This window comes from Zeus faber, assembly GCF_960531495.2.
Source record: "Zeus faber genome assembly, chromosome: 3".
NCBI classification, from domain to species: Eukaryota; Metazoa; Chordata; class Actinopteri; order Zeiformes; family Zeidae; genus Zeus; species Zeus faber.
Genome location: NC_137190.1, coordinates 21,224,010 through 21,241,209, shown reverse-complemented (window position 1 = coordinate 21,241,209; position 17,200 = coordinate 21,224,010). Strand labels below are relative to the sequence as shown.

At 41.4% G+C, this 17,200-nt stretch overlaps 1 protein-coding gene across 1 annotated transcript in view; it reads right to left on the bottom strand.

Moving 5' to 3' along the window:
- Positions 1–16,619, bottom strand: part of pde3b (phosphodiesterase 3B) — a gene marked incomplete at both ends in the record, with an annotated part of 46,883 nt that extends 30,264 nt beyond the window's left edge. Inside the window, one exon of the mRNA XM_079997279.1 lies at positions 15,717–16,619. Within this exon, the coding sequence (XP_079853405.1) occupies positions 15,717–16,619 (903 nt within the window). The remainder of the gene's footprint in view (positions 1–15,716) is intronic.
- Positions 16,620–17,200: the final 581 nt, after the last annotated feature.

Sequence of the window (17,200 nt, the reverse complement as noted above, 5' to 3'; positions counted from 1 at the left end):
CAATAAGCATGTGAATACAGACTTGATCTATCAGAGCCAAGTGGTGGGAGGAGTTAGAAGGGGAGTTAAAGCCACAGCGAGAAAAAAAGACCACAGCTGAAAAAAAAAAGGCTATTTTCAAGTAAATCATTTGCAAATAGGTGACCAACGCTATACTCACTGTTCTCATACAATAATCTCAGCTGCCCTTATGCACGCGCACGCGCACACGCACACACACACACACACACACACACACACACACACACACACACACACACACACACACACACACACACACACACAATGTGTCCATAATAATACTGTATATAATAATAACCTCAGGCATTAGTGAAATGTTGATTTCCACTCCTGACCAAGCCAGCATTTACACCTACAAAAATATGTTCAATCTCCTTCTCAAAAATGGGAAGCTCACATTTTAGTCACATATGTCTAGGTGCGTTTGCTGACATGTTTTGAATAACAATAATATCACATTTTGTTTACAACGGTTTAGAACAAAGCATTTGTACATTTCTGCAGTAGATCCCCGACCTTACACAGTAGACTACAGACGCAATCACAACTTCCTGTTTCTCGTCTCTTACCTTAGTGAAGATATTTGCCAAAAGAGCTGGTTTGTGGAAGTACAAAACCTGAAAAAACGTTTTTGTTTTTGGTATAAAATACGACTGTCTTTGTTTGACCCATTGGACTGCATTTGAGCACATAAAGAAGCTGTTTCTCAATATGCCGTGCTCTGTACATTTCTTAAATACAAGCATTCATCTGAGATTGTGATATGAACAGTTATAAATGACGGGAACCAACATTTAAATAAGAAAAAAATGTGAAGTTATCCTTTAACACTGATCTAAGTTGCCACATTTTCTGAGAGGTTTGTGTTTTAAGGCAAAGGGCTTGCTAGAGCCTGTCCTTTCCTCCAGATGCAATCGTGGTGTGAGGGCCTGGGCTGGATCATCACAGAGGTAAAGGTCAGAACCATGTGCCGCAGCTGTAAATGCCTCCAATTGCTCCACTGGTACAACTTTTATTTTTTCCAAGCTATGTTTTTGTGTTTTCCTAACTACAGTGGAGTAACATGACAACAACCTCAAGAATGTATTGGACAAGTATATTTTAAAAACATCCTCTAAAAGGTAATATAAAAAGGAGTTTTAGGAAAGGATGACAGATTGCATTAATTATTCATACTTAGAAAGCCGGTAATGTCAATAAGTCCTATGGTTTTATTTATTCAGAGTCACGTCTGGGACCACAACTTCTGAATGGCATCATTTGGAGATGTGGATCATCGCCGGATACACAATTTCACTGATTCCCTTTGCCCTGGCCATGAACGTGGTGATCAAATCGGAAAAGGTTAAGTGCAGAGGCCCTCTGATAAATGCTGGCATCTGACAACCCATCAAAGGCTTCATCCCAACCTGACAGTAACAACCACATCGGTGCCAGGGTGTAGATGAATCCTCCAGGGTCTGGAGAGGCTCATCACTCAGGCAATAATTTACTTCAAGCTGGCCAAGTCATGGTCTCTGGTGCGAAATAGACAGAATGAAGTTGTGCATTTCTGTGGAGGGCATAACTTGTGGAATGGTTGTCAAAATCCTCAGAAAGACCTCTAAAGTCAATCTGAGGGAAGTCACATCAATCCAGAAACCAGTCGCGAGCCAGCATTGTGGCTGGTAGCAGCAACAAATCTGGACTGCCGGGCAAGTTCAGGGTCTGCATCTACCAGCATGGCATTCTACCCGCGCATACTCCGGCCCCTTCTGGTATACAATGTACAACACACCACTTTTGAGAGGAAATCTGCTAGTTGAGCAAGCAATGCAGCCATACAGGCCATGGCAGTTGCAGCACAAAGCACCAGCTGTGTATGGTAGGGCAGGACTAGGTTGTACCCCAGGCCTGCACAACAATGCCCAGGGCAAGGACATATACAGTCTTGTCCAGGAGGAGCTGTGAGCACAGGTGGACGAGGTCTGCAGCAGTGGAATGGAAGGGATGCAGCAGCAAGGCCCATGAATGAGATGGAAGCATGCAATGCATCAGGCCATTGTGTTCTGAGCTCTGGCAGAACAAAATCCCCGGTCATCAAATTCCTGATCCAGTCCACCAATGATGTTGTCCCTGGCCCAGCCAACCTCTCCTGGTTTGGGTAATTGCCATCTTGCCCCCGCGCCTAAGAAGAGGGGCACTTGAACACATCCTCAGCTTCTGCCTGAAAGCCCTGACTGAGGGACACTATTGGGTTTAAGGCGATAACTGAAACCATTTGCAGCCGCATCACCCAAAGCAACCACCTCTAACCAGCAAGACGGATCATTACCTTCATCAGTGCTCTCTCTACTTAAATGCCATCTGGTCTACTTCCTGAAACATTCACACAGATAGTCACGTATGGTTTGAGCTGACCATCCATTGGGAAGACCAGAAGGAAGACGCCACTTAGAGGAAGATACCCTGATATGATTCTCCAGTGCCACAGGCAAGGCTGGAATACCCAGTGTGTACCCACTGAAGTAGGCTCAAGATGGTATGCTGCCCACCGACTCTGCAAGGCAAACGACTTCTTTGGTATGAGAGGTGGCGAGAATAAGCTATCATAACCACCTATGTGGCTACTGAAAGGGCTTCTTGGTGGCTAAGGAATAAAAGGAGTGAACCATCCAAACTGGATCCACTGGGCATGCATGGGTATCTGATGTCGAAAAAAAACCCAAAACATCCAATGATACCAGGTCAGATCACTGATGATGTGTCCAACTGCATCAGAAGATGTATTTTATAACTATCTAGTACATAAAAAAAAAATCGAATAAATCAAAATCATTTTGTTGTCATGTGTGCTTTTACCTATTTATTTTCATTTAAAGTAAATTAAATCCATTGAACATTTTCACAACGAGCAAGCCTATGGTGAAAAGTCAAAAGAGCATTAAAGTCAGTTGATGTGTTATGAAAATAATAGGGCCTGGATGGGTAACAGGGGTGGGTTGTTTTGGTATTTCACATTGTTGAGTTGGGTGTTTAGCAGACACATAATGAAGTGGCGGAGTCTGCATCCTGCCACGAGGAAAAGTGCCAGCACACTCTCCTAGTGAAGAACACTGAGAACCTGTTATTGGAACAACAAACAGAGAAAGAGAGTGGGTGCAAGAGACAGAGAGAGAGAGAGGGGAGAGAGATGGAGTAAGTGAGTGAGTGAGAAAGTAAGAGGGGAAAAAAAGAGAGGTGGAGAACGAGTAAGCGAGACTGGGAAAGAAGTGGAGAATAATAGGGAGAAGGATTCATCACTAATGGAACGACAGAAAATAAAAGCTGGGACGCTGATTTAACAAATCATAACACCGAACAGAGCCAAGACCAGCACCTCCATTTCAATAGATGTTTCCTAACATTTGTTAAGGTTAAAGTAATGCGACGTATGTCTCTAACCAAACATTTGTAATATATTATCTTATTAATTTGCTTATTTAGCAAAATAAGCAAATTAATTTGAACTAAAATAACAATAATGTAGATGTAATGCATAGTTTTGAAATTGCCCCTATCACATCACTTCACATTACAATCACTCGACTTGAGCTTTAAGTCAGTAAAACTATTTTAAGCTTCTGAACCACTGATTTCTATTGAAAATAAACTGTATATACTGGTAAACAAAATCATAATGAGAATTTAGGAATTAAATATATACAATTAGTTTATATGTATTTTATTGTAATTAAATTATTATTTTTAATGAATTAAATAGATAATTCATAGTATTTCAAACTAAATATCTAAGAACAAATTTGCCTTTAAAACTAAATGGTTGTGCCATTATGTTACAAGTTTGTATTTTTAACAAGAAGACTCAAAACAGTGCCGCGAGACAGGAGTGGTGGCTCCTTTAGAGAATGATATCTCTAAGACCTATCTCAGGAATGTCAGCGATCAGGAGGCTTCTGTGAGGCAGGCTGAATGGGTCCACCCAGACAGCCAAAAGCACAGGAGATCAACATTTACACTATTAAGTATAAACTTATAAAGTGCCGACATCGAGCAAGACAAATGCCACAGTACATAAATACTGGAGCTTGCTGGTTGTCAGCTGAGTCACAGACAAACAAAGCAGGAGTAGGTTTACTAAACAGAAGTAAGGAGAGCAAAGGTGAGGCCACACGTATATCTGGTAGATCTACTATATCAGTATGATCTTCAGCATTGTGCAAAATCCATCTTCAAATGTGGAAATAATGAAAGGCATATTCGCTATCAACACATTTTGGCCAGAACTCAATTAAGAATCAGTTTCTCTGGGAAACACAATTGTTCAAATCAGCGATCGATCAGTGAGTGACTAGACACTGTTTGTGGTCCTGGCGCTTTCGAAAACAACACCAAACTCATGCAAATCGCCCATTCTGTTTAAAAACAAACATGTAATCTGTTCTAGTTATAAAAAATACTTGAGTGTATGAAATAGAAAAAATAAAATAGTCAATGCAGTAAACTGATCCAAGAGAACACTTCACAAGACATGCATGCCACCCATTTTATGATAGTTTTGACTTTCCCACCTTGTAAACCTTCTTTGGAGATGATGTATATGTCTCTAATAGAAAAGAAAAGCTGCTTAACATGATCTATTTGCATGAATTCTAGTTTGTTATAGTGTAGCTATTTCGACCGTAAGAGATCAATAATTATCTATTACGGTTATCTATTATTATTATTATTATTATAAGTTGTAGATTATGATGTGCAACATATAACAAAAACCTCCTTTGAGCGAGGTCTATTGGACCAGCAGTGATGTTATCTCCCTGAATGTCACCTCTGGCTTGTTTCTCTAGTGCTCGCTTGATCCGTGACATGCTTACGGTTAAATCCCTTACACTGTCTTTGTCCTTTCATTTGTGGGAGATTGACTCTATTACGTCCTTAATAGACTATCTATACGTGGGATATTTGAAAAGGATATGGTTCCGGACATACCAGAGATACCAGGCATTCCAAAAAAAACAAAAAACAAACAAAAAACGTATTGAACTCTGAAAAACGCATCTCTCTTTCTCCTTATGGTCCCATATTCTATTTGATGGAAAATGCTTAACTTTAAGCCTTAACCACATATAGTACTCTGTCAATTAATGCTATTAATATCTGCAGCCCCAAAGCCCACTACCTTTAGCACCCACTATCCACTGTACTAGGTCTGGCATCAACAGCAATTGATGCCAGACCTAGTTTTTAGTTTTTAGACAATTAAAGGCTAAATAGAATACAAAATAGAATAATTATATATGTATAAATCTTCCCCCAAGCCATGAGTAGGCGGGAGCACAGGTCAGCTGTAGTGTCTTGCTGGGACACAACAGCAGGGAGGTTGTTTGAAAATACCAAATTTCACCATTATTTAGCCTATGAGGCCCATGCATTTTAATTCACCCACTTATTCCTGTTTTCACATTAAAGGGGACTGGAGTCTATGCCAGGGTTACTACAGGTCGAACGCAGGGAGACAACCTGGATGGGATGCAAGTCTATCGCAGGGTCACACATAGTTTGCTCGCACACCTATCAGCAACCTCAGGGCTGTAATCAGCCGAACCTGCATGCCTTTGGAAATGTGACGAAAGCAAATCGGCCAAAGTAAACCCAAGGTAACGCAGGGACAGCACACAAACTCCACACAGACACGGCCCGAGTTGGGAATTTTACCTTGTTCTCTGGTGTTATCCACTCTGCCCCGTGCCTGCCTACGTGGTCACAATGTCCAAATTTCAGCATATACTGTAAAGGTGCACCACTTATCACCAGGGTGCCCGCAGCCCTAGACCAGTGTTTCTCAAATAGGGGTACTGCAGGGGGTTTACGCGAAAAAAAATGTGTTGAAAAAATAATGGTTATATATAATGTTTAAAAAATAAAAATTTAAAAAAAAGCCACAGACAACGCACATTACAGGACATCATTTGTCAATTTTCTTTATCTTTCCCCCCAATGCCACTTAAGGGGGTACTCAGCTGAAAAAAGACCTTAGAGGGGGTATACTATGAAAAAAAACTTTGAGAACCACTGCCCTAGACTGACCTATGGGTGGTTCGGGGGATACGTCACAACTCTTACTCTATCCGAGCAGGCCAGTGTGTGCGAGCAGCAGAATGAGTTTGTGATTAGAAACTGAACTCGCACTGAACTTCATTTTCATTCTGGATCGGCTCAGTCTGTGTGCCTGCTACTGTATCTCTGCATCCCCACTCTGCGCTGGCACCACTTTATCTGCGCCAGCAACGCACACCAGCTGTGATAACTGCCCTCACCCACACGTGCAACTCAACTCGTAACATATTACTTAAATAAGAAAAAAATATAATAATAATAATAATAATAATAATAATGTTGTGCACCGTCAGTGCGGTGCAAGTGAATATAGGACTGGGTGAGATTGATCCGATCCAATATCACACTTATTTTATAATACCTCAATAACGATAATTTGACAATATTTTGGGCATGACTACTGGTGCTTTCATTACACATTTACACACAAGAAATGCTTGCGAAACAATCCTTAGTAATGTGGGTGGCAACAAAGAGTCTACAAACACCAGAAAGTTATATATCTTTACTGTAATGCATCAACTACAAGTACAGTATATCACAATATTACGATCACCAAAATTCCAGACGATATCTAGTCTCGTATGGCGAGATCGCTCAGCCCGACAAATGAATTAATCACACATTGTGAAGACATTCGATATTCACTATGTCAACCTACTTCGTGAAACACTTAGGCATTAAGACATATCTCTGTGGCATAAATAAAAACCAACATACAATCTACATATCACTGTGTGAGCAGGAAGGCTCTTTTGTAAACCTGAAATCGAGAGGGCTGAAAGGCCGCATGGTTGGTTAACTACAACAGGTCAAATTTCCTTTACTGTCAGCGAAGAGACAGATATGGAGGGGCAGAGAAAGGGAGAGAGGTGGAGGGAAGGCGAGAGAGAGAGTGGGAGAGAGAGTGGGAGAGAGAGAGAGAGAGAGAGAGAGAAGGCTTCCCAGGAATTGATTATCCTGAGCTAGCAGGCTCCAGAGAAACCATGACCGGATGGGGCGATACCACACTGGAGCCCGAGCGCTTCCAGAGATATAGGAGAGTGATTTCTCTACCGTCTGAAAAATCTCACTTACGTTACGGAGAGAGATATAGTATTTCAGACAGTATGTTTGTGTGTTGTGTGTGTGTGTGTGTGTGTGTGTGTGTGTGTGTGTGTGTGTGTGTGTGTGTGTGTGTGTGTGTGTGTGGGGGAAAGAGGTGGGGGGAGGGGTTATAGTGGGAGAAAAGGAGACAGCTAAAAAGTAGAGAAAAGGGAAGAAAAGGGGTGGGGATTGGCTGGGGCCAAAGAGCAGCCCCCCCCCCCCCCACCAAAAAAAAAAAAAAAAAAAAAAAGTGCCTTAACCTTAACCTTCCACTCTAATAGATCAGGTACCATACGAGCCATTAACCTATGAGCATTAAAACATGCATCTATTCAAAGTCACTTTCCTTTGGGTTAAAGTTGTGTTTTTTTGTTGTTGTTGCAGTGAGTAATAGTGCTTCACAGTTTTGCCATTTTCAGTGGGATCTGCCCTCAGCTGCTAAACACACACAAGCCCTCCTCTGTAGCTGCGGCTGACGTCAACCGTCACTTAGCAACAGCCTTTTGGTGTAAAAGCAGCAGCGCTGACACCGTTTAAAAGAAAAAAGAAAAAAAAAAAAAAAAAAAAAAAGACATCTCTCTGAGGAAGACAGAGAGAAATTTGAAGAATGCAGAAGGAACAAAGACAGTTGTGGAAATTAAGGGGGGGGGGGATTAAAGTTTGATCCGAATGTTCATCTGCTATTTATAAGGTGAAAGGTCAAAAAAATATATAGAATTGCAAAAACCTTCAATGTGTTGAAAATGTATGTATAAATTCTGACAATATTTAAAATTTTGTATATATATAAATATATATACACACACATACATACAAACACATACACTGTACATGCACACACACACACACACACACACACACACATATACAAATACATATATGTATACACACATAAAAAATACATATATACATACACACACATACAGTATATATACATACTGTACACACACTGCATGCTGGACACCGCACTAGTCAACACACGTAAGGTTCAACAACCTCCACTTTGGCTTAAAAGAGAGGCCAGGCGAAATACTTAAACTGTTCTACACCTTGTGTCGTAATCACATTTTTATGATGAACCAGGCAGATATTGCGTCTCTCTTCCATGAGCAAATTGTGCTGCAAAAAAAAAGCCACAGTGAAAAATAATCCACTTATAATACTTTCAAGGAAGGACTTTAATTCATATTGGGAAATTAAAAAATCTGAGTGTACAATTCCATTTTGATTTCTTTCTTTATCTATAATGATTATCATTATAATTTTCAAATATGTGTATGGACACTGCATAACAAGGACAAAATGGAAATGAAAAGGCAATTAAAAAAAATGTTTATGTTTAGCTGTGATGTTTATTAATAATGTATAGAATACCCACTTAAATGTCATAATGGGAAACAGTTTGCAAATGCATTTTAACTATAAAATTTAAATGGACATTTGATCATTACATGCACATTGAATTACATTTTAATTGTAATAATGATATAAGTATGATCAATGAGAATGCATTAAGGAAAGTAAGATATTATGCCTTCATACAAGTAACTCAATCTTGCCGTCACATTTTGTATCTCAACATTTTCGAACACAAACTCAACAATGCAAACAAATACGCAGGCAGGCGCACACACACACACACACACACACACACACACACACACACACACACACACACACACACACACACACACACACACACACACACACACACACACACACACACACACACACACACACACACACACACACACACACTATGGTTAACGGTTATTAATGGACAATAAATAAACAAATGTGAGTTATTAAAAGGATAATATTAACACAAATAAAAACCAAAAAATGCAAGCATAAAAATAAAAAAAACTATCCAGCAACTTTTTGCTTCTCGAGGTGGAAGTCATCGGGCTAAGCCCTGTTAGACTTCTCATGAAAACTAAAGAGCTGCAGGCTAATTGGTAGTGATCATGACGCAAACCGTTTCCAGGGCAACCCAAGTTTTGGAGTTCCCGCTCCAGCATTTCCTCATCTGTTTGCACTCACACCATCAGGGCTGACAATGCAGTCGCTGCATCCTGTTTCAGTCTGCAGCACCTCGCGCAGCTTAACCCCTTCAACCCTGCAGGGAAAACTAACCCTGACCCCGCCAGCTCCACAACTCAGCAACTCAACCGTTGGAACAACGATGTGAAAGTGATTAAGTAACGTGTACGGGAGTAGAGGCGCACACGTAAAACTGTTTGACTGTAGTTTGAAATCTGTAAGAATACATTCGTAAAAAAATTAAATAAAATAGCAGCAGAAGCCTCAGGGCTGCAACCGGTGTATTCATGAATGCTGATTCCACTCCGGTGTCCTATGTTAATCGACCGCAAATTGGTAGAGCTAAAGCTTTTGGCATCACTGTTAAGGTGTGAGGCAGTGAATTATAACAATGGTTATAATTTCTAGAACTTTGGTCGTTTTAACTAATATCACTCAACTGAGTAGCCTGATCACATTAGTCATGAAAAAAAGATCCCCCCTCCGCCAAAATAACATTTATGACATCAAGGGACCGAGGGGTGCGGTGTCCCCAGTGAGGGTTAATTATAATAGTAACTATTCGTGCATTAACTTATTGGAAAAAGAAGCCAGTGTCTGTCCAATTAGCTTTCAAGATATTTCACTGAAATTGCAACAACATAGGGCCTTGCAGACCACCTCCACACAAAAACTGTCAACTCCACGATCCATTTTACTAAACGTGTGGACTCTCATCTCCGAACTGGCCACAACGGCCAAATAATGAGCTAAGAGGCTGAGAATGCACACAGAAGTACATTACAGCCCATTAGATACAAGCTGGACCACGGGGAAAAAATATTCCTCTACAGTTTGAGTAGGTTCTTTTTCCCCCCGCCACCACTATGACAATTTAAATATTTATACAATCTTATGAAAAAGGCAAATTTTTACCTTTAGAATTGTACCATTAATGAGAATATGTTGTTCAACCGTTCTTCCGAATATTGTAAATGAATTACAAAAATAATTGCAAAGCCTATTTCTGAAATAATTTTTCAGACCAGCGGTCTAAGTAGCCTTTTTCACCTCCTGTACGCTCGCTGTGCAAGACCCTATCTCCTGTTCCCTTCACAGCTGGAGGCAGTCGCTATATTCTATTGGCCGATTAGTAGAACTTGGCTCCCCCCCCCCCCCCCCTCTTCTTTGCAGCAGTCACCCTGCGGTACGTCACTGGCTCGTGACGTCAATGTTATATCATTCCACATGGCTTTACAGCAAGAGAACGTGACAGCTGAGAGACGCTCTGCTCTTTCGGCGCTCTCCGCTCCCTCCCCTTTCCCTCAGCATCCCATTCTGGAGGGGGGTAGGGGTTTGTTAAGAGCATTATTTACCCCTGCCTGCATCCTAACCTCCCCCCTGGGAGTGGTAACCGCACACACACACACACACACACACACACACACAAAAAAAAAGGAGGGCTTTCTGCCGGGCGTTTCACCTTTGCAGAGCCACGGTCTCTCCTCAATCCGCCTCGGTCTCTCTTACAAAGTAGTGTTTTGCCGTGAAGAAAGCCCCAGAAACAAGTTGATTCTGCGGGGTTATCTTTAGCTCGTTGGGTCTGCTCTGTTCCATCGGGTACATTTGTGTAGTGAGAAGAACGGGTTAGCGTATGGGAAAAAAGGAAAACATAATGATTACACATCGAGGTGTAGATGTTGATGTGATGACCTGCAGTTGTCCGAACAATTTTACATGTACACAGAATATTTTTGGAGGAACTTTTACGGTTTGACAGACTGAGACTCCCTGTTTAATAGTATGGTGTAAATACATTCATACTAATCGGTAGCTCTTATTTTAATGTGTACATATATGACATATGATAGGTGTAATGACAAAATATTTACAATGTTTTTCCCTCCATCTCGGGGCACTAACAATCTGACGTCTGCTCGATTTGGGGACAAAATGAGAATAACACAAGATAGAGGTGTGATGAATGGGAGGGTGTGAGAGGATGAACACATAATGGAGATCGTTGTCAATTAAGAACACATATAACCGGCTTTCAGAAAACACGATTAGAGGCTGTTAAACATTCTTCTTCAAACATACTTTGTGCAAGAACGTCACGAATCCAAAACAAATGAGATCACAGCGAACATTTTGACAGAGAAAAAACAAACAGCCTGCGTTATGTTGTGTTTGGTGAATCATGAATCAGCAGCCCTGACGGCGTTGGGTTAATGCATTATGTATAGAAGGAGGAGCCTGGGACCATGTCAGGCCAGCTGATCACGTCAATGCTTCACAACACGGAGCCTGTTAGACTGCCGCCACGCTACATTATCGCCCGTGTGATAATGGGGCAACTAACCTATTGTGTGAACCTTGTGACCATTTTTCTACTAAACCAAAACCTAAACCATCGTTTTGGCTCACTTTGGAGGCCTTAATTGAAGTGACCAAATTCATGGAACATGAATGTCTGTGTGGTTCTTGATCTCGCTTTTTTATTCCTTTTTTTACAGCCATTTAGTTTGCCATTTGCTAAAACCACAAGGTTTTATAGTCAAATTAAAAAGTAAGAAAGCAACCGTTTAAAATGTTCTATTTTTTAAAAAGAAACTCGCATTGCGCATCTATGCTGTCTACTTGCTGTATATGGCCATGTCAATATTATCACTATGAAGCGTGAACTTTTAAGTGCTTTAATTACATATATTTGTAGATTTCATTACAGTTTTTAAAAAGTTTAGACAAAGCAATGAATTCAAAACAAGTTAGTTATCTTTTCCAGAAAGCCTTTGAACCACTGATAGAAACACCGCTGAAGTGCACCTGTTAACTTCTTGAAATAACAGGAAAAAAAAGTTTTTCCCCCAATGGTACAAAAATGACTTCGGAACTTTTCACTATTTATCATATGATCACATGTAAAATAAAGTTCATTAAGCTATCTATGTGACAAAGTTTTTACACGCAAAAGGAATGTGACATATATCATAACTTACAGCCATGCAGTGATCGGATTGATAAGTGGCATTACATTATAATATATCTAACAAAGACCCAAAAAGACTTCAAACTCTGAAAGTATGAGCAAGTCAGTGTCCCTGGCAGCCTGGAGTCAGAAACACTCGGGGCCTTGGGTATAAATCGGTAGAAAAAAAAAGCCTGCAAAAGTGTGACAAAAATGATGAACCTTGGAGGGTTTGGTTTGGAATCTTTCTTAAGCAATAATTTGTCAAAGTGACACAAATGTCTTTTTCTTTCCTTGATGCAAGCATGCTACACAACCAGGAACGTGTCAATACCGATACTGGCATCGGATGCCAGGTTTATATAGAATATCAGTCTCTTGAGAAAATCCCCAATATACCAAGAGCCATATCAAACATACATGTCAGAAGTTATAGAAATGTGACTTGATTATCTGCTTTTTTTGGCGTGGAGAAGCATGTAATGGCCACAAACTAATGGTCTAAGTCTACACTATTCGGTAAAGTAGAATAACAGATCACATCAGGTCAGTACTCAGCCCATCGGTGTCAGACGATCCTTAACAATTGGTATTTCATCCTATCCCTAATAATATATGAGAAAATAGTTAAGAATGGGCGTATCTCTTGTTTATATGTCTGCACGTATGTATCTTAAAAAATGATTGTTACATTAGGAGTCAGCAGTGATGTAAGTAGGCACTACATCATTCTTTATATCAAATATTGTTGCAACAGTATGTTATTACCACGTCAGTGTCAGTACCTTTTTTAAATGTGTATTCTATTTTTTATGGAAATGGATGGATATATCTGTAAAAATGTTGAATTTGTCTTGTACATATTGCAATGTCCACCTCAGTTTAACTATAACATAATACAACTACACAATTATTATGTTATGTTCTACATCTTTTTTTGTATTAATGTTTACTACTGATGATTCAGCATTTGTTTTTTTTGTTTTTTTACATCTATTGACAAAGCTGATTTTCTCATTTAGGTTTTTTGTTGTTTTTTGAGGATGTGGTTTATGGAATGATGATGAGAATAATAGTGCAAATCTACGACTCTGAAGAGCGAGCACAGAGTGAATAACTAGATATATACTATTTTATTTGCACAAACGATACGACAGCAAGGCTACTCATAAACAGATTTGAACTTTGCTTTGACTATTCAATCATGTACTTGATCAAATATGCTAATGAAGTGCGACACAAAGGAAGAATGTCTAAAAAAGAGTTAAAAAAAAAAAGCTGGGCAAGGTGTGTTGGCAGGGCAATAAAGGGAATACAGACAACTATATCCATTTCAGAAAACCAAACTTTTTCAGGGCCTGACTCGTTCTATGAAGACTGACCCCAGATCCGGATCATTTTTCCTCCTTCCTCCTCTTATATAATCTGGATTGCTGGTGGCACGCAGGGTGTTAATTTGACCAGTCTCCCAGTAGGATGACTAACAAGCCGCATTTCTCAGACATAGTGTCAAGATTGACGTCACATAAACCGATATGCCATGAATTTAAAAAGCAGTCTAAATCGCAGAGCCTGAAGAGGGTTTAACGCAATTCATACATCAATTTTGTGTCAGGAAGTTTTACACTTCAGAGAAAAGAAGTGCAGACTCAAGTTATGCTTGCGTTTTATTTTATCCAGCGCTTTACTCAAAGTTACGTCGAACTGGAGAAAGATGTATGTTTGAAATATCACTAATACTAAGAGTATTTTTTAATTTAAAAAAAAAAAAAAAAAGACACTGCAAATGAATAAGCTGGAAATGCTGATAAAGGTCACCGTTTCATGTGTTAAGGTCAAGTTGAACACTAGTTTGTGTCAACTCAAGAAATGTCTTGTCACTTACAGTAAATCTAACTTTTGTCCCAATTAACTAAGCTACAACAATAGATGTATTATCGCCTGACCCTCTTTATGTGATAGGTCTTACATAAGCAAATGGCTTCTAGTAATAATCTTTCTTATTATTTTAAATTAATATAAACCATGTCACTGTCAATACACCATTGTAATATTGCCTCAGATATTATTTTTTATATTGATATGATCAAAAATGTAATTTATTATTAATAATAACAATAATAATAATATTCCTAATAGTCATACAACCCCTAGTTTACATATTTAACAACACTTTCCTCATAATATCTGACATAACACCCAAATACCGCTTGCTGAGCACAAATTGTGTGTACTGAATAAACATGTTAAGTAATATGTAGTTTTTCTGTTTCAATCCCTTAACAACATTTAGGTGTCTCTGTAACTGCTCAGTTATAGACACAACAAAACACGAGTATTTCCATTACGCCACAGAGAAAGGCAGCAAATGGGCTTGGTGATTTGACAACTACTTAGTATAAGAGCATTCAAATACAAACACTGCAAACAAACATTTTGGGTTAACGTTCAGCATTAAATATGATACAATAAAGTACTATAACAAACTGTCGGCCTTGCTTGTCCACACACCTGTCCAGGATGACAAAGCTGATAGTCGCAGATATTTTGTGTATTTTTGTGACAAATAAAAATGCAGGTCTGAATATATCAGAATTCACATATTTAAATTTCACATGAACAACAAGGTGTCTGAGGTATCGGAGAGTTGCCTTTAATAAATGTAAGATATTTGGACAAATCTCTCTTATTCAATTAAAAATATAGCAGGTAACTATGAAGGTAAATATTATATTCAGTGGTCATTAGAAATGTTGACTCTGATGAAGAAGAATTTGACTCAAAAATAATATCAAAAATAATATCTTGGTTAAAAACTGACTGAATATTCCTGATGAAATAAACTTCATAAATGCAAATTGAATAAATAGTTGTTAATAATAAGATTATTGAATGACTTTCAAGGCCTAATATTTGTTTTGAAAAAATAAATGTAAGACTTTAGGGACCTGCAGACACGCAACACAATTACTAAAATCGTTTAATAAAAAAGAATTAATAAAACAATCAATAACAATGTACATAACAAACACACACTTTTGGGTCCATCTATTTGAGGAGACAGTTTGGGGGAGTTGAATGGGTGGTTGGTGTAGATGTTGTGTTCAGTACTTGGGAGACAAGAAAGGTCCTCTCAGTGCACGTGTTCCCTGAGCGTGGACGATTTAGACAGACAGACAGACAGACAGACAGACAGGCAGGCAGACAGGCAGACAGACAGACACACTAGGGCATATAGGGAAAATATATAAGCAAACATACATCCATGCTTTATGTGTTCTTTATTTTGCTTCAATAATTTTCCCACATATTTCTGTGCTTGTATATTTTGCTCTTCTAAAACATTTTTTTTTTTGTTCTGATTTCGGTTGTTTATTTTTCTTTTCTCCCTACTTTGTTTTGCACAGTTTTCCATTTATCGTTTCACTGCACATGACCCCAAAAAAAATAAAAAGAAATCTTGAACGTTGACTGAAAGACAGCCCGAACAGACGGGCAGCCTGCACCTGCATTGGGACCCTACCTGCTCTCTGGATATGCAGGGCAGTGAGGGTCTCCGGGGCATCTTGCAGCTTCCATAGTAGCTGGTGGAGGTCTCCCCCAGCGACACGCAGCTGGACCTCCTCCTGGGTCGGATCACCGGGACCTTCTCCTCGGCCCCGGGACCCCTGCTCGGCTCTCCCTCCCCCTCCCCTTCCCTGGACGGGTAGTAGCGGTCGAAGCAGAGCCCCAGCAGGGAGCCGCACACCCCGGCCAGGCAGGCGAAGACCGGCCGCAGCGACGCGGGCAGACCCCCGAGGCCGGTGAAGGACACCAGCCACACGGCGCTGGCGAACAGCAGCACCAGCACGCTGTGTCGGAGTCTGAGCGCGGGGGGGAGCAGCGTGAGCAGCCCCACGCAGCCCAGCGCGACCAGCAGCCTGCCCGCCACCATCTGCACCTGGTGCGGCTCCTCCTCACCCTCTTCCCACGGCAGGAACCGCAGGACCAGAAAGTCCCCTAGGTAGCATGAGGCCGGCAGGGAGACCAGCCAGAACCCGTTACTCTCCTTCTTTTTCCTCCGCAGGTAGAACGTGAGAAAGAAGAACGCGCAGCCGATGCTGAACAGCGGGCTGAGGCACCGGGACAGCCCCGACACGAAGCTCCGCAGGTCCCACGGAGAGTCGCCGCTCTGCAGCCCCCGGGAAACCACCAGCGACACGGCGAGCGCCGCGAACGCGCCGAAGGTTTTGAACAGTTTGGAGTTGGGGACGTCGCCGCCGCAGAACCAGAACCGGCACACGGCGAGCAGGAAGCCCCCGCGCGGGTCCTGGCGGAGCGGCGTGACGCAGCCCTTCACGTAGCCGTTCCGCGCGCTCCGCTCCGGGCTGCTCGCGCCGCCGGCCCCGTCCCGCGCCCCGCCGCCTCGCTCCTCGCGCGCAGCCATGTTTCCGACCCGCGGGGGCCGCCGCCCCCCCCACCACCACCACCACCCCCCCACCCTCGTGTACCTCGGACCCGAGTTCGCTCCCTTCGCCCGGTGGATCACGTCGCGTTAACGCTCAACTGCATGACGACGGCGAACGCGCTCCGCGGCCACTTCCGAACGGGCGCCACGGCTCTTAACAGCGCCGCAGAGGGACGAGGTGAGATGTTGTTTTTTGGCAGAGGCAGGGCGCTCTGTGTCGCCGCCTACAGGCGGCTCGCGGTGACGCGGGAGTTGCGCTGTGCGGTACGGGCTCCTCGGGAGAGGAACAAACTGGACGATGTCACTGCTCAGCTGTTGTCGGGTTGTTGTTGGGGTTTTTGTTTTTTGGCCCGGTCAACATTTAATTGGCAACCGAGGTTGAAGTTGTAATCTGTGATATTAATATTTCTGCTTTTTTTTTTTGTTTTTTTGTTTTGTTTTTTTTTTGCTGGTAGCCACTTTATGATCTATTTTAGAAACAGAATTTCATGCACGTGCTCCTCGATACAGTATCTTGCTGTTTCCACTGTTGGTGGCGGCGCCCGCCTTTCCTGGCAAGA